We start from the raw sequence: 22,028 nt of genomic DNA, 5'->3' as shown, positions 1-22,028 counted from the left end.
TTAAACAAAAGAAGAAAGAATTAGGTGCCCGAACTGGATTTATGTAACACGGCGATCATCCCCCGCGGGGGAGACCTATAATACAGGACACATCCTCCTAAAACAAGAAGTAACGGGGGCTCCAGAGGTCCTCACCTTGTGACAAAGGTCAGTGTGTTTGACCGAAACGTTGATCTGTGTGGATTAAAATTCCTTTTTTTATGTACGAAGACCTCTGGAGTGCCGGTTCCTTCTTGTTTTATGCGATGTGTCCTGCAAGCTATTAAACAAGCCACATTAAAATGGCAGAAGAGGTGCTATGTGATTGCTTTGACTTTGCAACTCCAGTATACCTTGTTAATGATATGGCCGTCGTGTGTAAAATGCACACTTTCCTGCTATCACATTGATTATGTTGTATGTTTTCTGTTGAGTGTCAGGGACCCAGTAATAGACCAGTAAAAGACTCACACATTGTGACGTGTGCGTGAGACCTCAAACTGTTTTTATCGCTATAATGGCATTTGTCACTGTAAAAACCGTTGCTCTTCATGCTGCTTAGATCCTGTGACACTGTTGTACAGGAGAAAAAAAGAAGAGATTTCTCATTTATTTTCAGCAATTTGCAACTCTCTGCGCAGGGTGAAAGTTCTGCCAGCGTTATAATCTGACATTCATAATTAGCTTTATTTGGATATCCTTTCAAGGGTTTTACTTTAGTAGATCTATGTCTGTTCCATCACTACATTATTTTTCTTATGAATTGATGGTGTGTCATACTGTATGCTAATAAAAACGTTCACATAATCCCCTAATTATTTTTTATGTAACAGTGTTTCCCCCACCCGGAGGGAGATTTGGCCATTACTGATCGTGTGGTGCATGATACCTGCTGGTAACAGGAGGGCTGAGTCGTCCGCCGATGGTAGTGGGGACACAGGACTAGGCTTCCGGGTTCATACCCCACATATCTCTTTAGCAGTGCAGCGCCTCCATCTGCCGTAGGCTCCAGGGAACTGAAGGGGATCTCCCACGGTAGAATGATTACCTCTCCCCCCAGTAAGGTCACACACCAGGCCGGAGGTATAACAACAGGAAAGGTTTATTTTCTTGACTGTACAGCACAGTCACAAGGCAGGTTTCTACCCGATGCAGTCGCTCAGCTACCACTGAAGGATGCTCCCTGGACATTCACTACAGGCCAAGGGCACCCACAGCTCTTCCCTGCCTCTCTAGCAGAGGCAGAGGTATGGTACACACTCACTCTCCTCCGGAGGGAAGAGGACCAGAGTAATGTAGCCATGTGAGTAAGAGGGCGAGAAGACTAATGGCAAACTTAGACCCCGACCCAGAAAGCTCTGTTAAGTCAAGGCACATGACATCACAGTACCTAAATCAGGAATGGATGTTTTTGCCCTGGTGGTTAACGCACACCTTAAAAGCTCATTATATGTAAAAACAATGGGCAAACGACATCTCATTAGTACAGGCTCAACTTCACGTTATTGAAGCATTACGTTGCGTTATCTGCCACTAACACAATGGTAAGTATGCCCGGGTGTTACTCCGACTCAGACCCTGAAATATAGGCCTTTAACTAAAGTTGAGACAGAGTGGAGGAAAAGAGAAATAATGCTGAAACTAACACTACTGTTACTTTAATCATGCCTAACTGTGGTGTGACACCCACCCAGACCCTGTAAATGCCCCTTTGCAGGGTGTGGATGTGACTAATGCCAAGTTTAGGTATGACCTACTTTAACGAACGTATAGTTAAGTCCCAGCTTTAACGTGTGTCTCAGCTGTAACCCTAATAACACAGCTTTAATGGCAAGCTGATGCAAACAGGTACAACAAACTTTGATAAATTGATGGTAAGATGCACATTTTCCATATGACTTTTTCCAGGCCCGCCCATGCTTCGTATGATTTGCATTTCATTCTTGCATTGAAGCTCTCTAAAGCTGCGGCCCCAGTGCCTGCGCTGCATGCGCGTCTGCGAGGCTGGGGCGCGTGCAGCCGAGTTCCCCGGTCTGCAAAGGGAAAGGGGGGGGGGGGGCGTGACAGGGGCGTGGCCGTGATGTCAGCCGGCAGGTTCGCCCTCATTGGCTGAACCGCTGGGGGGCATGGCTTAGCGCTCTGTCGCGACTCCTGATCTCAATTTTCTTGAGAGCAGGAATTTCTGTCGGCGCAGCGCGGCGGCCCCCCCTCGCAGCGGGCCCGGCCCCATTGTGGGGCGGCTCTTATCCCTTCAGCGTCCGCCACAGTGGGCGCTGCAGTAGCCAGCGGGGACCTGGCCTGAGGCTGTCTCTTTGCAATCTTCAGGGTTTTGTGAAATGCAAATACCTGCAGTGTCTTTCTTTGAAAACCAAAATGGTCACCGCTCTCCTGAAAATCTCAGAAGGGACACTTTTTGCACAATGGTGTTTACAGTTAAAATGATCAAACCTTTTCATGAACAGCTCTTTTTGGTGCAACACGAAACTGGTATAAAAAGGAATTTTGTTTTTGATTTTACAGGAAAAAAAATAGTTAATCAACCGCTTTAAATCCTGCTACTGAAAAGAGGGTTTTGTTACAATTATGTTAGAACCGTGCAGCGTGCGACTGATTGATATCCCAAGTACTACCTTGGTCGGCAGTCTTTTAAGCACTAATCCTTCATCCCCACCTAATAGCCGGTAAGGCTCCTCCTTCTTGGTCGGCCTATCAATTGTTACCTGCCAATACAGTTTGATGAGCTTGCTTATGTTCTTCTCCCTCCCACCTGACAGCCAATAGATGTAGTCAGCAATCATGGCACTCCTAATGACAAAGACAGAATACACAAGTGAGTACAAAGATCACAGTGCCAGTATTCACAGCAGGCATGGAAGAGCAGAAATGCCACTTAGTGAGTTGCTTTGGAGTTCTTACGAAATAAAAGCACTCACTCATGTATCAGTGCAGGGGGGCTCAACTCCAGTTCTCAAGACCCCCCCAAACAGGTCAGGTTTTCAGGATATCCCAGCTCCAGCACAGAAGGCTCAATCAGTAGCTCAGACAAAAACTGAGCCTCTGATTGAGCCCCCTGTGCTGAAGCAGGGACTGATTGAGCCACCTCAATTATTTTTTATTTTATTAAAAATAATAAAAAAGGTGCACTACCACTACTCACAGAGCTTGCTATATAAATAATATAAGTGCATTAGTGCAGGGCTATGCAAACTGGGGACACGAGATTTTCTGTGGGGGGCACGGTGCTTACAGAGGCCCCTCCCTCTTCCCCAAAAGCATTACCTTGTCTGCGGCATCTGGCGATGCGTTGCCATGGCGGGGTCACATGATGTCAGAAACGCCGGAAACAAGGTAAGGGGGGGTGGGGGGCGCAGGGGGATTGAGCAGCCAGGGGATGCAGACGAAAAAATTTGCGCACCCCTGTATTAGTGCACATATAAAATCAACATAACGCAACAAAAATGTTCAAACGTATCAAAAATAGAAAAAATAATGTAAATAAAACTATTATATAGCAAGATGTATCAAAAATTGTTCCCACAGCCAACAGTGTCTAAAAAAATATATATAATGCAATTGAAAGGATATCTTTTCCAGAGTCCACTCGCTCTCCAACTTGATTCTATATGGTAAAGCCCACAGCTGATCTCAGGCAGCTCAATATATACAGTATATGCAAAAATTGGAAAAAAGAGAGGGGACTAGTAAAAATATAATGCACTATTGTGTGTCTCTGCGTTCTTCTCTTTGTTCCAATGAACCAATATTAGCAATACGATGTTTGCTGGAGGGACCGGTAAGTTTTTAATTTGGTCCTTCATGCGGTTAAACATTTTATATGAACTTCCAAATACTGAGTGCAGTTTAAACCCCTTTAATGCTGAAACATGCAAGGGTTTAATAAAATCTAAACATGTTTTAATTTGTCTGCTGAGCAATGAAGCAGAAAATAACACAGTGGCATCCTATTTTTAATTATTTTTTAATCATAGTTTGGACAAATACTTGTCCCCTGCATTGGATGGAGAAAATATGTCTTACTCTCCAAGGATTTGTTGCCCCACCAGTATGGAAGTGATTAATGGTACAAAATGTATTAAATCAGAGTGCTTTTTGTAAAAAAAAAAAATATATATATATATATATATATTATCGGCCATTAGATGTGCTTTGGTTAACTTTTGGAAAAAGGAAGAACCTCAACTGATGACTATTATTTTACAATAATTAAAAGAAGTTACATAGTTACATAGTAGATAAGGTTGAAAAAGGCATACTGTATGTACAACCTGTGCTAAATTTACACGACTGATACTTATCCTATATTTGTATTTACAGTATTTTGATCCAGAGGGAGGCAAACAAAAAACCCTAGTGACACATCATCCAATGATATCCCATAAGGGGAAAATATATTCCTTCCTGACGCCAATAATAGCCATCAGATTTCTCCCTGGATAACATACTTCCCATGTTTACTTATTTGGTATATCCCTGTATACCTTTCCTGTCTAAAAAGATGTCCAACTTTTTTTTTTAAAAATCTATTGTATCTGCCATCACTGTCTCCATGAGTAATGAATTCCACATTGTAACTGGCCTTACTGTAAAGAACCCTTTTCCTTTGCTGCTGGCGATCTTATAAGTTAATCTTATGGAATGCCTTACAAGTTTGTTCATTGGAGTTTTTGATCAATTCTGGGAGATTTGGCTCCCGTGGGAATCTTCAAAATATGTCAGAATTTTATAAAAAAAAAATGGCATTAACTTATTTACATTAACATAAATCTTATTTCTCTGATAAACCATAATCATATATGAAGATACTGCATAGATTGCTTTTGCATGCATTTGATTTGAATGGTAAATTTACATTCAAATAGAAATAATATGAAATGTACCCCCCACCCTCCCCTTTCCCATCCCTTTTATACATTTCTGTATCCCTCCCCATTCATCTTCATAATTTATGAGAATGTTCAAAATAAACCATTTCAAGAAAAGAAAAAACACATGTGTCCGTAGAGTACATCTTTTTTGCTAATCACCAAGTACTTATACACTATATTTCTAATAACAGTTTCTTACTTTCAAATATATTTGTTGGTAAAAATAATAAAACACAGTCCCATCGGCTTCTCACAAAGAGTTTTACATAAAGAATATATCATACTCGTATATGTTTGTTTACGTAGATATCTTTTACTGCAATGGGCAACAATAGTTTACATTTGGCAGCATTATAACCATTGGAATTATATAATGATAGCATCTTTAAGTATCCAATTTGACTAGAACCGTACTGTTTCATTATTTCTATTAGGACTGCATATTAACCACTGATGTATGACTAAATTTATGCATTGTTCCCACACAATTAAAAATAACAGTTTACTTTTATGGTTGCTTGTCTAACACTACCACTGCTCTCCAGCGCTGCTCTCTAGAGATTCAAAATCCAATTATATGTGACTAGATATCATTTTGAATTGGCAGTTTAGTCAATTAAACATATAATAATTTTTTTGTACTTAATTATGATGAACATCCAAAGTTTATTTATTGGTACAGGACTGTACTTCTGCATGTTTACATCCCTTCCACGCGAATCACCCGCCAGCATTTTCGTCAAATTGAAAGTGCGTAAGATTTAGCACGGCATTGAGAGGTGTCAGTAATTCAAAGTGTAGAAAATACTACAAGCTGGCTAAATCCAAAGATAAATTTAAGAGCATCCCTAGATTTATAACATTGTATTATCCGGCCGTGTAAAGACCGATCATGCAAAACGAAATGCCTTTCGGATGTGGAATCAGCAAAAAGCCAAGTTGTTCACTTTATTGTCTCTCCAAACTCTTCTGTACAGAAAGGACTTGAAACCTTTGATCGAAGGGTATTAAACAAGGAAGCGGTGAATGCAGGAGATTAAGGGGAAACATCTTTGTGCAGCGTGTTCAAAGATACATGTTGTTAGAAGGCTACTACGAATAAAAACAACAACTTTGCATTCTGATTATTCCTTCGAAGAAGTCTCATGGTGGTCCATCAAAATGATAGTACCTAAAATCAATGTCATCTCTCTAATGCTGGATGGTAGCTTGAGAGGAAAATTACATATTTGTTCTGAATAAGACTTGCAATAAAATATACCAGTTCTTTTGCATAATGCTGATAATATCTCTAGAAAAATGTGAGTTTTCAACAACATGAAACACTTCACTGCTCACCCAGTCTTTATTTTACTTTCACCCATAAATAGGGAACTCATGATCCATTGTTACTCCTATTTCAAGAGTTTATTATTAGTTTGTAGATCCCCATAACCACTTTGACAACAGACTTGGAACCTGGGAATAAAATTCATAATCCCTCTATTTTGATGCAAATATATTCATTAATGATTCATTTTCACCGTCATGAACATTTACTGTTCTAACTGGACTCAGTCTCTTATTGCTGCAGCAAAAAAATCATCTCCCAGGTCAGTTTGCGTCTATCCGCAATAACCTGTACAATATTTCTTTCCTGCAAAATAGGGGAACTACCAAGAACTATATGGCTATTCTGCTCGTACGGGGAAGCACATACAGAGCACCTTTTTGCATCGGGGTTTTCCCATGTGCCGCCATTGTTGTTGTTTTTGTTTTAATATTTATTTCCTGTTCGTCTGTTTCTCTCTTCTTATCTAAGGTGTCCTGTCACTGGAATTCCCGTTCCTTTCGCACTGTTTGTGTTTTGCACAATCTTTTCATATCTGCTTTAAAATCCACAGTCTGCAGCTATAGAACTCACAACTGAATTACACTTTGCCTTCCACTAATAACACAACCATTCTCGTTCTTGTGTGGAAGTTTCCAACATACGGAACCGCTTCGATTATTAGCTCTACGGGTCAGGTTTTCTATTTTCCGTAGGTTTACCTTATCAGTACCAGAGATGGGCGGAACAGTCCAAATCCGTTTCTCGGATTTTTCCGAAGTTGCCATTCAAAATCCGTTCCGTGGTGTAAAATCTGCCGACGGATTGTTAGTTTAAATGCGCACGGATTAATCCAAAACCGCCATGGGATGCAATACGCTAGTTGATTTTAACAACCCATCTGTGGATCCTATCATCCGCTGAAGGATTTTAAGAATCCAATCCGCTGATTCAATAATCTGCGTGCGGATAGCTGAACATGCGGACTAGATTCTTAAAATCCGTCCACGGATTGCGGAAACTGCGGATGGATTGTCGGTGTTAAAAAAATTAATCTGCAAAAGGTGAATCGTCATTTTGAGATTGATCTGCCGAAATCCGCGGACCAAAAGGAAACGGCGGATCCAAATCCACCCCCAAAAATTTCCCCATCTCTAATCTTCACCCCCCGTATTGTACAATGGTTGTGCGGTCACACAGCACAGCATAGTTTGGTGCTTTCTAAAAGTAAAGTAGCGTGTTATATCTGAGCGACAACACTAATTTTGTTACAGAAATGTTAGGTACAATACACTGTGCTAAACCAATTCCTGTCATTTCACAGATAACCTTTTCAGAGAAAATGGGTATTTCAAAAGTCTGAGTCATAGTCTCCCGGAGATAATGGCTATGGCAAACAATGTGCAGTAGTTTAAGTTGGGGTTGTCAAGTAAAAGGTCAGTCAACCTCTCATGGATCTCGCAACACATTGTGTGGCCTATGAAGTAGAAGGTGTGATAATACCTATTTGTTGTTTGCAATATTTTAACACCTACAGTGTTGACTTGATCGAACAGTTGAAATCAACATCTCATGTGCAAACACTAAACTAAATACTTAGCATTTACTCTGAGCTCACTGCCTTGAGTTACAGCAGGGGGTGCAAACTTTTTACCCTTCGCCTCCCTGCCTGCTCTCCCCCCCTGCTCGCGCCACCCCCTTACCTTGTCTCCGGCGGCATGCGACGTCATGTTACATTGGCAACGCGACATCACGGGTCCCCACGGCGTCATTTGATACCGCGTTGCCATGGCGACGTGCCACCAAAAGCTGTCGGAGACGAGGTAAGAGAATTTACAGAGGCCTCACGCGGTCCCGTGGCATTTAATTTAAATGCTCTGGGGAAGAGCGTGGGGCCTATGTAAGCACCCCCCCCCCCCAGTTTGCACCCCCCCTGAGTTACAGTATCTATCATCCAGCAGTTAGAATGTGAGGGGATTTGAACTCCAGAGCATGACTGACACATGTCACGTACAAAGTAAATTAATCGAGTAGCCTCTAGATGTAAATACACTGTATTACACTTCAACAGATAATCTTAATTTCAATGAGTAAGACTCTGTTGACATTTACATGACATTGAAAATGGGAAACATTGCTTTCCAGATAGTGGCTACCTCTGTCACCACCACATTTACTAGTAATGCAGTTGGAGCCTTTTTTTTGAGGGGGGGGGGGAGATATTGTGGGTTTCACACTGATAAATACAGTAATTCTACTGAATAAGTAGCAAGGCCAAAGGGTTTGCCACTCTGCAGGGATGGACTTATTTACCTTTTAAAATCGGGCCTACTCTGACTGCAAGTTGTGATTAGACAGCAATAAGTAGTAAAATACTTGGGCCCATTTTATACTTCATTTTGGAGAAGAATAACATTGTAACGAGTGTGGACCATTTGTCCAGATGTACAGGGAAAATGCAGGCATCCTGCTATTGCAATGGTCTGTAGGTATATGCTTTGGAGCTTCCATTCAACCGGATGCTTAAAGGCAGTTTTATATGCTAAGCACTAAGCACTGAAAAGCAAAATAATGCTCTGACCACCATTTCACACTGAAAATATGCTCAGTAGTAGTGCCAATGAGCACTAATCCCTTCAGAATAGAATGAATTGAGCGAGATCCGTAGCTATTTTTGTGCTGTTCAAATCCCCACACAGTTACACTCCATCCAGGGACAGACGTAATGATAACACTAATATAATAGATTGAAGGGACAGCAGAAGCGGCAGCTGGTCAGCATCGGTTCCTGGTTTCTACTCAATTACTGGTTTCCTTACTATTGACCTTTCTTGGTCCCTACAGAGTAGATTGTGTAGTCGTACAGTACCTATAATATATAACAATGGGAATGTACTAACCTTTCACTAGGTAGTATTAAGAGAAAAATTGTATTTTCATCAATTATATAGCACTTCCGGTGTATTAATATATATGCATTCCTCTTCATTTTCAACTCTTTATATACTTTTATAAAAAAAAGTTTCAGAACTAACATAATTGGGCTAAGTTAGAATACCAATGAGTGCATCTCCATGTCTTCCACATTTTCCCTAGCCGGTTTCATTCACTTCATGATCCCAAGTCACTGCAGACAAGGATTCTGGGTAGTGACATGCAAATGAGCATTCAGTAAATATGTCAGTTTTTAGCTTCCTATACTTCGTGTTCCCTGGACCTGTTACCTGCTGTATGACACAGCTTGTACAACACATTTGTGTCAGGTGAAGTTTTTATTTTTTCATAAATAGAATGAAAGCAGGGGGTCTTTGGAGCTGAACCCCATTCATTTCAGCTTTGGGGGGCCCCTGCTTCCGGAGATACTTACCTCTGAAGTAGGTGCCAGTAGCTACTCTGGCTCTGCAAGCAGGGCTTTAAAGTTTAAAGCTTCCGCGTCACACGGGCAATAGGAAGCCGCACAGATGATGTCACAGCTTCCCATAGTCTGCAGGCCATAAAATCTTTGAACAGCGGACATATTGTGAACCTTGGTAGTGAGGAGAGCGGCTACCAGCACTTACTTCGGAGGTAAGTATCACCGGAAGCATAGGGTCCCTGTAGCTGAAATGAATGGTGTTCAGCTCCAGAGACGCCCTGCTTAAATGATATATATTTCTCCAAAAAAATCCGCTGAAATGCATTGCTGCTTTAAGATGTCGAATAACGTAACTATATGGAAATATAGCCACAAATCCACATTTCCTCTAAATAGAGAGCAGCGTATTACAATATACTAATATTTTTTATTATTTGTTTAAAAGACAGGTATATATTTTTTTCTCCACAAAGTATTTTCTGTTTCCATAGAGAACATTGCGTTTATTAAGTACTATCGGGCACACATGATAAGCAAATTCTTCTTCTCGCAGTTCTTTGTGTCACTTACTTAAAAGCGGTTATTTAAAAGTACAATACAATATAATAAGAACAAGCTTACCTTGCAGCTTCGGAATATCTGGCTAAGGATCTAAACACTGTTGCTTGACGAAGATGATTTCGGAAATATGTTGGATTTAAAGTAATGCTCCTTGGAGTCATAAAAAGATATTAAAGTCATTAAATATGCTATTGTAAAACATAAAAGAATATTAACATACCACAGTATTCTCATCACGAGGATAAGGGTGCAAAGCACAAGCAGGTCTCAAAAAAACACTACAACGTTCTCTAATTTTCACTCTATCCTGACAGATAAATATACATCTAATAACTATTTATAAGTTATCCCCTTATAAAGCCAGTATAACCAGCCTCACACTGATGAGACCCAAAAGGTCGAAAAGCTGTCTGTGAGCAGGTTTACAGGCTATGCGCTTCTTTAACCCACGCTGTGCTGGACATCTGTGTAATGCAGCAGGCATAAGCTTATAAAAATATATTCTGCATTGAAATTATTTTTTTATTTGAATTTATTTGGGGGTCTTTTAAGATTCTCACATATATTTCATGGTTTTAATACGGCAAGCATAAGCTTATACTGTAGGTCCATGTTAAAATGAACTGTGTGCTCATTGCATGTCATTGCATGTCATTGCATGTCATTGCATGTCATTGCATGTCATTGCATGTCATTGCATGTCATTGCATGTCATTGCATGTCCAGAATTCCTTGCTGGAAGCATTTATGCTATGAGATATTGGGGAAAGGCAGGGGGTTGCAGACCTGTCTGAGACATGTGAATGTGCTCACAAGTGGTATTTTTATTGGCTGTTCACCTTATAAAGTAAATTTACTTTTTTGTGGCATTGGTTTTAATATTTTTTTTACGCCCACGATAAAAATAATATTTAAACTTGTTTAACATAGGCTTCGGTACTAGTTTATTTCCCTACTTCATATGAATTGTGTTAATGTTGTTTAATATAATGGAAACCCCATGTATTTTATTATTATTTAGTATGTTTTTTCTGACGCAGCATTCACAATATGCTCAGTGCTGCAGAATGTGAATATATTGACACCATTGATACTGGGAAAAATTTTTTTATCTATGGAGTGAGAGTTTCAGACATAAAAGCAACTCGTGGCCCATAGGAGTTAGAAGCCAGGCAACACACGAATATAGCAACATCTAGTACCACTCATTTCTGTAGGTCCAAAAATACTGAGGCTCAGATCCACAAAAGAGTGAAATGAATGTGCATGAAGGTGTGAGAAGCTTAGCACTGTTTAATGGATCTGGGCCTAAGGGGATTATTCTATACTGTACCTGTCAAAGTGTTGTATCAGACCATTTTGAGCACACAATGAAAATTGTTGTCCTGGGCTCCAGAAAAGCAGTCTACGGTCCTGTCTGGTATGACCACACACGCACACATACACGCACACATACATACAGACATTTTATCAATCAAATTGTACTTTTATGTTTATGATATTTACGGTATGAAAAACTTTTGAGTGTCAAAACACACAGAAGTTTCACTTATAACGCGTGTGCTTGGCACACACCTCCCTTTTTTTAATGTATTATAATGTATCGATCATTTTTTGTTCCTATAGCAACTATTTACAAGGTCACACCTCCTTCCTCTTCTGAAACAGACTCTGGCACACTTTTTTAAGCCCTGTCCACTCTCTAGCAGTGCACCAATTGTATCTAGTGACTGCCTGGTCACATGATCTTCCCCCACAGAACTTTGCATCTTTGGTCCTCTTCTACTGCACTGACAGCCATTTAGTGAACTCCTAAAACAAATCTTCGCCGATCGATCACAGGAGAACGGATTGATCGGCAACTTAGCTAATCACTTGTCAGTGTGTAGATTGTATTGATGCACATATTGACTTTAAAAGGCAGCTTGAACTGCTTTTTTAAAAGTCAATGTTACAATATTACAAAGTTTTTTGTTTCTTTGCATACTCTTCTGTGTTTGTCCCTTACTTATTATTGTACATTCCTAGCATCCTACACCTACCTTCGCCAACTCGTTAATTCCACCCTTTACTGCTGGTATACACTTTAAGAAAAAACATGTACTACATTTGGGAAGCGAGAGATTTAGAGATGACTGTTTTTTAAAACTGCAGTCAACAGCGTATAATAGCAGAATTGATTTTGAAGTTATTGGTTGTTCTGCAGATAAGCATTCCAAGTGTGCTAGATCCATCATTCCCTTAGCATTGTATTCCTCACTCTTCAAACACTGCCGTGGAATCCTGCTTTGTCTGTAATGTGATTTTCGAAGCTTGCCCATTTTGGGGGATTTCCCTCAGGAGCGGCTAATATTTTTTTAACTCCACACAAATACAGACTGATTCAATATTCATGGTCACATTTGCTTATTTGACTTATTTCTTATTAATGATTGTGATGGAAAAGCCACTAGTTCTCTCACAATGGATATATGTATTTGGGCAAAGTTAGGGACATTTTGGGCAAAATGTAGCAGAAAAAAAACCTACTGCTTTCAATCAGATTTTTCTTCTTTGATTCACCTGGGGCAGATTTATGTCTCAGCTTCGCACCACTTTTGTTTTAATACATGGACCCCACTATGCATATTTCGAGCTCAAAATACTGACATTTTGCACTTAAGACCCGGCAGACCCATTAAAACCTTACTACAAATATGTCCAAAGTGAAGGAGATTTGTTTACTGAAGACATGGAAAGAATCTGCTCAGCGTGCACACTAACTGGACTTACCACAGCTTCATGCAAAGTTACCTACCTTTGTGATAATGAACCTGCTAGTTACCTCAAGTCTGCTATTTACTGTGGCCTCATGTAAATGTTACTATTTCTATCCACTACAAACTTCTCCCTCCTGCCCTACACCCAATATCACCATACACCCTGGACTACTCAAAAGCCTTGAATTATCTACTGGATGTTGGTGGCAAACGCTGAAAACCAGCACACCAACCACCACATTGTTCTAATGGCAAACATCACAAATTTACAGCCTGCAAACAATTAATCAAATTTTTATTTATACTATTACTCTCCTTAGCAGGTGATATTGAACTTAAACCAGCCCCTCCCTTTTCAACTCTGCCCCATACCCCTCAGAATGCCTTTTTCAATTCCACAAAGGGCTATCTGTCACCCATATAAATAATTGAAGCCTGTTGCCCAAACTGGATTAAATAAGGGCATGGTGCCTTCTGCATAAACCAAAAGCCATCATTCTCACAGAAACATGGCTAACTCCTAAAGCCCTTGATACAAATATCACCATTCAGGGATACTCCATTTCTAGGAAATATAGGTCAAAGAGAGGAGATGGGGCGTTACTTTATATTGAAGACACCTTACAATTTATGCTGCTAGTTTGCCCCCCCAAGCCAATCGTCTTTTGAATACTATTTGGCAAAATTTGCATCCCCTTCTCTAAGCCCATTCTTATTGCTGGCATCTACTGCCCCCCTAAAGCCCCTGTACACTCCCTGACTGATATTGCTCAGTGTCTTGGCTCCATTTCCTCTCTGAATAGAAAGAGTGAGCTGTTACAGTAGTTCTTCGAGATTTCAACTTCAATTGGCTTGACCCTAAAAACAACAAAATCCAGATATAACTCAAGTCACTAAACCTAACCTAACTAATCTCCCAATCCACACAGACAAACCTAAAATCTCACAACCATTCCTTGCTAGACTGGATTCTATCCTCTAGTCCCAACAGAATCCAATCCTATGGCATCCTACCTGACATTGTCAGTGACCATGCAATAGTGTACTGTGTAAGAAAAATCACACCACCTAAATCAAGGCCTAAAGTTCTACTCACTAGAACATTTAGAAACTTTAACCCACAACAGTTTCTGGCTGATCTTAATAACTGCCCTTAGTACTGAATCGACTTGATACCTGACCCCGATTCTGCGCTTGATTATTTCCAAACAGAATTCTAAATACTCTATGATACCCATGCTCCGCTACGCAGAATAAGAGTACAGGGGGCCCACCTTCTGTGGGTTACAACCGACCTTATTGCTGATCACCATAATAGGGATGCCTTGTGGAAAAGCTACAAAGTAACTGGCACTACCAACAATCTTAATAACTACAGATGCCTGCAGAATACGTGCCCAAGGCAAACGATACACGGAAAAACCTAATATTACTAAATCTTCACCAGAAGACACAAAATCCAGCAAACGTCTAGAAGGTCATCAACAATATATTCCAGCCTTCTAGCCACCAAAAACCATCTAACATCAAAAAGGATGATATTACTCTGACAAATCCCACTGACTTTGCAAACACATTCAATGAATTCTTTGTGGGGTGTGCTACTTCCCTATTAGCAAAACACAACCCAAACTACAAACATGAAGCTCAATCTGCGAAAACAACTATAGCCCCACCCTCTCCCAACACTTTTCAAATTTGTACCAGTATCTGAAGAGGAGATTACACAAGTGCTCCTCAAATTAAAACTAGGCAGCCAATGTGGACCTGACCTACTGCAATCAAAGTTCCTACGACTCGGTGCCCCAGCCATTGCCAAACCGCCTGCCTCCCTAATCAACTCTATTTTGTCTGCAGGCCATATCCCTAAGACCTTGAAAACTGCCAGAGTTGTCTAAATCTTCAAAAGTGGGGATGCAAACACTGTCTCAAAGTGCAGGCCAATCTCTCTTCCCCCAATACTATCCAAAGTCATGGAAAAATGTGTCCACTCCCAATTAAGCGATTACTATAGCAAGACAAATTTCCTTAGCCAACTCCAATCTGGCTTTTGCCCAAAACACTCCACAGCAACTACCCTGCTAAAAGTTTGCACTGAGATCCAGTGTGGAATGGAACTATATCTATATTCAAGGTGTGGTCTTACTGCTGCTTTATAGAAGGGCTTAATTATGCCTAGTTCCCTTCCATCCATTCCATGTTTAATGCACGAAAGTAGCAAAAGTTTCCAAAATGTTTAATTCAAACACAGAAGGTTCTCAAGACTCATTTAATTTTTGGCTGTATTTTACTTCTGTCTGAGTAAATTTGGTCATCTTAACATTTAACATTTTTGAATTAGGTTCCAGATCATAAACATCAAACTAATATTTTAACTGTCAATCATTTTGAGTAATATAAAAGCAGAATAGATTTCAATTTACTTTTTCTTCTGTACCGACCATAAAAACCTTTTTGTAAATCATTTAATCATATCTTTTCAACCGTTAATAATATTTCAACCTACATTCTGACACTTCCATTTTTTCCTTGCTGACATCTTCTCCTAAAAATAATTAAATGTTTGCCCTATTATCTTTTCATCTCTGAAAACAATATGTGGACATCAAAACCCTCATGGACATGTCAAAAAGACCTCTAAAAACAAAACCACATAACTATCTTACAGGGGGAGAGTGACTGATTATCGTTCCAGTACTTGAACACATTGTTAAAGGGTTTTAAAACGTTGGTTCAAAGTTACTGGGACTCGGAAAGATGAAACAACACACACATGTAAACATTAGTATTGCCTATACAATTGACCTGAAAATAACTTTGTTTGGATCCATTTAAACGATGACTATCGGAAGTTAAAAGAAAAGGTGAGGAAGATAAATACAGAGGTCTACGTTTACTTGGTAACCTAAAAAAAAACCCTCAAAGAAGCACTTTATAAAAGGTGAAATAAATGTTACTTTGAACATCCAGTTATGCTTAATATATTGGTCACTATCATTAATCCTAACACAGCTTTTTTATTTATGTGACCAATTGGAAGCTGCTCAAGAAATAAACAAAAATTGGAGTGTGATTAATGCCCTGATAAAATGATGCCCATAGTAAAGTAACGGACCTCATTTCTTCAGAGTTCTGTTAGTGAAAATGTAGCCACGGCCCAAATATATTGATTTCCTTTTTTATCAATTCCCTTACTTGAATATAAATTATGCTGATTATTAAAGGCGTGATCCATAAATTGTGCACGGCTTCAATTAAAGTATAACGGGCAGAGTATTCCACGTTACAACTTCTGGTTTTATTTTATTATGGCAAAATGGGCACATTACCATAATGTCAGACTTTGCAAGCGTTTCAAATGGTCATGGATGTACAGTACTGGTAAATTCTACCGGCACTTTGCAGTGGCCAAGGTACGGTGAGATGTTGCGTAGTGTTCACGTTGTATATGTTGTATGGTGGACTGTCTTTGTCACTTTATCTACCCCCCATAACTTATTTAAGATGTGGTTGAAACCTATCCCAGCTGCAAATGGCAATCTTTATTCTGCACACCGCATGGCATCCCCCACAATCCCCGGGTTGTGGAATCCATGGAGTGTATTGGTAATAATTATAAAAAAAAAATCGGCAGAACGGAAATCGCCCTTCTTGACATTGAGCCGCTGAAATCCCTCGACCAGAGGAACCGACCGATCCGCTACGGATCCAAACATTCGCCCGTCTCTGATCATTACCTATGCATTACCTTGCTCCTCACCATATCGAATAACGGGGATTGAAAGCAAAGCAGAGGAATCAGAACTAAGGAGAGATTGTTTGATTGATTTACAAGGCAAGAAATAACCACGCATTCCAGTGAGATAGGCGCATGTGCTAAACTTAGCCTGTTCCTCCCACAGGGGCCAATAACGCAAGCAGAGGTAATCAAAGCTAAGCAAAGCTCATCAAAAATGTCTTCAAAATCACAAGCAAATGATAGAAATAAACCCCCAAAATGTTTGTTGTATATGTTAGATCAGTGGAGCTCAACTCCAGTTCTCAAGACCCCCACCAGGTCACGTTTTCAGGATATCCCTGCTTCAGCACAGGTGGCTCAAACAGTCCCTGATTCAGCACAGGTGGCTAAATCAGAGGCTCAGATTTCGACTGAGCCACTTATTGAGCCACCTGCGCTGAACCTGGGATATCCTTAAAAGCTGACCTGTTGGGGGGTCCTGAGCACTGGGGGGTGAGCGCCTTTGTGTTAGAACATTCAGGTGCGTAAAATGCAGAATATCATTTAAAAGCGTTTTTCAGAAAAGTGGAGAAGGAAAACAATTGACCTTACATTCTGGAAAATAAACTTAAACACCAAACATCAACAAGCATTGAGAAACGCTAACCCACGTAAGACGTGTTACCCGTTTGGGACGCCTTTCCTCAGGGACTCATGAGTATATATACCTACCCACACCACTATATACTGTACATGTCTTTTGTAAAACGCTATATACTCTGTGGGCCCTTTACGGATTTATATTTAAATACACACACACTCTTACATCGCTTACATTCAGGGACCATTTAACACCTCAAGTCGTAAAACGCATATTGCACAGGGGGCAGGGATAAGCTTCAATCACAGATCACATTCCAGGATGCACTGTTTTAAAGTAAAACACTTTTTTTTTGCTTCATTCATTGTAACACCGCTGGAAGAAGAGTTCAGTGTATCTCGAAAGCTCTCACAAATAAAAGCATTTTGTTAGCCACAGAACGGTATTGTCTATTCGTTTGTGATTATTAAGCTCAGCTAACACGGTACAGATACCTCCACACACACACACATACATATATATATGTATATACATATACAGAGTCACTGTCCTTATGGACTAGAGAGCTAGCGGAGTGGATAGGTTCCAGTGTACAGGAGGTTAAATTCCTCTATGGGAGCTTGCTGCACCTGGTACTAATTAAGACAGCACTCCAAAGTGAAGGTTTAAAAGGCAGGAAGTACCCTGCACAAGAGAGACTGATTTTCCCCAGCAAGGGGGAGATTGATTTTCTCCAAGCCAGGAAGGACCCTGGCTGTTCTGGTTCCCCAGCCCTGCAGGAAGCATGGCTGCAGGTACCAGCTGGGACCCGCACCCAGGATAAAGATTTCCACGGGCTGGACACAGCCTGCTCCCCGGCACCGGCATTCCTCTTTGCTGCTGGAGCTACACAGAGACCCTGGGATAGGAATCCGCTACAATACAAATAAGCAATCAATAAGACTCTGCAATGTTAAAAGACTGTTTAGTTGCATAGGATAGTATATGTTTTTGGCTGGGAACCAGTTTAGCTGGCTAGTGCTATTAGAAAGTGCCACAGCAAAGTTTAGTTCGTTTCCCTATAGTGGATAGGTTTTTATTTTATGATTTTGTTTTCTTAAAGGTACACACCCATGGTTTAAGTGGCTTGTGGGAAAAAAAACCCCGCTCGTGTGTGCATACACGTGTTTGACCTTTCCTACAAATTAAACCCTAGAAGATTGTGTCGCGAAGAGCCTGGGCAAACGGCAGCGCTACACAAAGGGAGCCGTTTGTCACTATATATAAACATATACGTAAACATAAAACTTTAATGGAGTTTTTTTTATCGTTTATTTGTATAGTGCCAACATATTCCGCAGCGCGGTACAATAGATACATAAAAATACTGTAAGGACAAACATACACAAACAGATACAAAAAGGGAACAAGGGCCCTTATCCTGAGAGCTTACAATCTAGACCGAATGAGGGACAATGTTGAAACGAGAGGAGAAGTGGCTGCTCATTGTGGGATGAAGTGTATATCAGGATGGAGCATGGTCCAGCCAGACAGCTTATCCCATTAAGGATTGAGGGTGTGGATGCTAGGGGGTGTTACATAGCGTCCTTATCTTCTCAGTTCATTGCAATATTCTTTGCCCTCACGTATTTCACATATTTTTGTTTGTGTAAATTACGTGTCATTGCAAATATACAGTCACATCAATTTGCATGACTGAGAATAGTATGTACAGTAACTGTTAAAGAGGCAATCCAAGCCTTCGGATTTTTTACTCATTTTTTTTAGATAGCATTGAAACCGGGGTTCTCCAGAGCTGAACTCCATTAATTTCAGTTCTGGGGTGCCCCTGCTTCCAGAGATACATACCTCCGAATTAGGTGCTGGTTGCCGCTCTTCACGGCTACCAAGGTTCACAATATGTTTGCTGTTTTCGTGTCCTGCAAGCCAATAGGAATCTGTGATGTCATCGATGCAGCTTCCTATTGGCCCATGTGACATGGGAGCTTTAAACTTTAAAGCCCAGCTTGCAGAGCCAGAGCAGCTACTGGCACCTACTTCGGAGGTAAGTATCTCCAGAAGCAGAGGGTCCCCAGAGCTGAAATTAATGAGGTTCAGCTACGGAGACCCCCTGCCTCAATGCTTTATTAAATAAATAATGTGCCATCTTGGATTGCTCCTTTAAGAGCTCCTTCATACTCTTTAGGCTAAGGCCCCGGTCTCTCCGCTGTAACGCGCGCCCGCGCTTTTGGCGGCGCGTTCAGCCGATTCCCCGGTCTGCAGCTCACTGCAGGAGCAGAGACCGGGGGGGGGCATGGCGGAGGAGTGACGGGGGCGCGGCCATGACGTCACCCGGCAGGTTCGCCCTCATTGGCTGAACCGCCGGGGGGCGTGCCTAATCGCTCCAACGCGAGTTCCTGCTCTCAATTCTATTGAGAGCAGGAGTAGCTCTCGCGCGAGCGCTGCGGGCCCCCCCTCGCAGCGGGGTGCGGCGCCATTGAGGGGAGGGCTCTCGTCCGTGCAGCGTCCGCTGTGTAGGCAGCGGGGGCAAGGCCTTAGATTTAAGTGTGATATACAAGTGCCTTAAGTTTCTGTTTTCCCTTATGTCAGATTAGTTTCAGACAGCGTGCAAAGGATAATTGCGTAATTAAAGTAAACCTTTTTTTTATTGGTACAGTGGCCTGCAACAAAGTATAAAATTTTGAGTTTATTATAATGGGTTCCAAACCTCTTAAGTGCTCAGGGGTTAAATGCTATTATAGTTCTGTGATCTGACGTGCCACTGTCCTTATCAACATTCAGTGCTGGTTTGCAGGCTAAAGTCAAAGACAAAGTAAGCAAACTAATTCTGTTGAACAGAAAAAGTCACGTTGCATAATAATTGCACCGGGTGCCCTTCTGACCTAATCACCTACAATTTTAATTATGTGCTCTACCTACAAAGCCTGCTCCTACCTCATTCCTGATATATGGCAATTACTGCAACAAAAAAAGGGATGTCAGAGACATGGGGTCCAGATTTAGTGGAATAGCCTTGAAAATCAAAATTCAACTTAACTACTAGATTTTAGACAAAGCATTGGACTGTGAAACATGTCTGGATGAGCGGCCGCCCAGTTCCTGTCTTGCAGTAGAGGGGAGCAGTAGCACAGGTTACTAAAGCAGGCTTTGCGGATTTAAGGAATCCTGAAATTAATTTGTTCTTAACTATTCTGCAAGTATGAAAATGAATTTTTTGGGACGCTCCTCTGCAGTGATGGGCAAATGTGTTAAGGTTGGGCCCACAAACCTTCAGATTCACTTTTCTATTTCTTTGCAAACCCGCAAAAGTTATTTTTTGTTATTCAAAAAACACACAGAAGCATAAAATGCTGCCTAGTTCTCTCTAATTTGTTTTTGTTTCACTGCGTTTTTTTTTCTCCATATACTGTACATTTTTAAGTTCAAAATTAAGTGAATTTTCACTTTCACCTTGGTTGAATTTTTACATAATCAAGAAAAAATATATATGTATAGAAGAAGACTTTTTCTTGTCCTGGCTTTCTGATTTATTAATGTTTTATTGTGGATTTTGCAGGATTCTTTTGACAAGAAAACTCTTGGTTGTAAAGGGGTGTACATCCTTCTCATCTATTGTGGAGGAACAGAAGTGCAGGTATACTGGTCAGGCTCCAACCTTTTTATATTGAGCCGGAAAAAAATACGTCTAGACTTAAACTATCTACTGTATCTCTCTATCTTTCAAAGAGGCAATCCAAGCGGCCCTTTTTTGTTTAATAAATGCAGCCTTAGATTACCTTTATTGAGAACTAATTACCTAAACTGCCGTGACCGATCAGCAAGATCCTGCTTCTCTGGGTTCACCAAATGACTGCCTTTCAGTTTCAATCAATCATTCAGTCAGTGTTACTCAGCAACTACAATGTATCCTGATATTACTAAGGTAGCATTATCTATTGTTACAGTTTGCAGCTCAAAGTGCCTGGAAACATTGGCAACAAATGATCACAAACAGGCAAGTGTTGCAAAGATCTTGTCACTGCTGTGGAGGTGGGCTAAAACCTGTTATAGAAAACAAAGGATGCTCAGTATATTAAAACTCATTAAAATGGCATGAAGAGTGGAATAAAAATAAATGCAGGAAATATTATCCAATATTACAGATTTATTTTTAAAATAAAAATAAAACCCCACACATATAGAATATTGCACAGATTGGTCCTCCAATACATTTGATAGACTATTATCCACGTGACCATAAAATGCAATGAACAAACATAATGGTCTATGAATCAAGAAAGTAGTCTGTGCCACCACATTTGTGTAAATTATTATTTTTTGCATAAAAAGCTTTTTTCCTGTCTGGGACATAATATACTTAAAAAGAGCATATCAATAGAATTTGGCGCGCGCTGGCCTAGTATTCTGCACTAAAGAAAACAATGTGTGCCACGTTTCAGGTCACGGAGAAACCAACACATAAAGCTGTCAAGAAAAGTAACGGAGGCCGCCACCATTTCTTAGCCCATAGATCTGCCCCCATATGCAAATGTCACCCCACCCCCTAACTCCTCCCACGTGCTCCATAAATCCCTCATTCCGTCGCAGATGCTGCCTGGTGCAGGGCGAGTTGCAACACAATATAATAATAATAAATAATAGCATGTTCTTGTATAGCGCTGCTAGTTTTACGTACGGCTTTACAGAGACATTTTGCAGGCACAGGTCCTTGCCCCGTGAGCTTACAATCTATGTTTTTTGGTGCCTGAGGCACAGGGAGATAAAGTGACTTGCCCAAGGTCACAAGGAGCCGACACCAGGAATTGAACCAGGGCTTCCCCTGCAATCTCAGTCAGTCTTTACTCACTGAGCCACTCCTTA

General features: G+C 40.7%; 1 protein-coding gene across 1 annotated transcript in view; it reads right to left on the bottom strand.

The window, feature by feature from the left end:
* The window catches only part of SPATA16 (spermatogenesis associated 16), a 149,690-nt gene that overhangs the window by 41,142 nt on the left and 86,520 nt on the right, over positions 1-22,028 (bottom strand). The window contains exons 5-6 of the mRNA XM_075569455.1: positions 10,151-10,240; positions 2,700-2,784 (exon numbers count right to left, since the gene is read on the bottom strand). Of these exons, the coding sequence (XP_075425570.1) occupies positions 2,700-2,784; positions 10,151-10,240 (175 nt within the window). The remainder of the gene's footprint in view (positions 1-2,699; positions 2,785-10,150; positions 10,241-22,028) is intronic.

This window comes from Ascaphus truei, chromosome 14, assembly GCF_040206685.1.
Source record: "Ascaphus truei isolate aAscTru1 chromosome 14, aAscTru1.hap1, whole genome shotgun sequence".
Classification (NCBI taxonomy): domain Eukaryota; kingdom Metazoa; phylum Chordata; class Amphibia; order Anura; family Ascaphidae; genus Ascaphus; species Ascaphus truei.
This window is presented reverse-complemented; position numbering and strand designations above follow the sequence as displayed.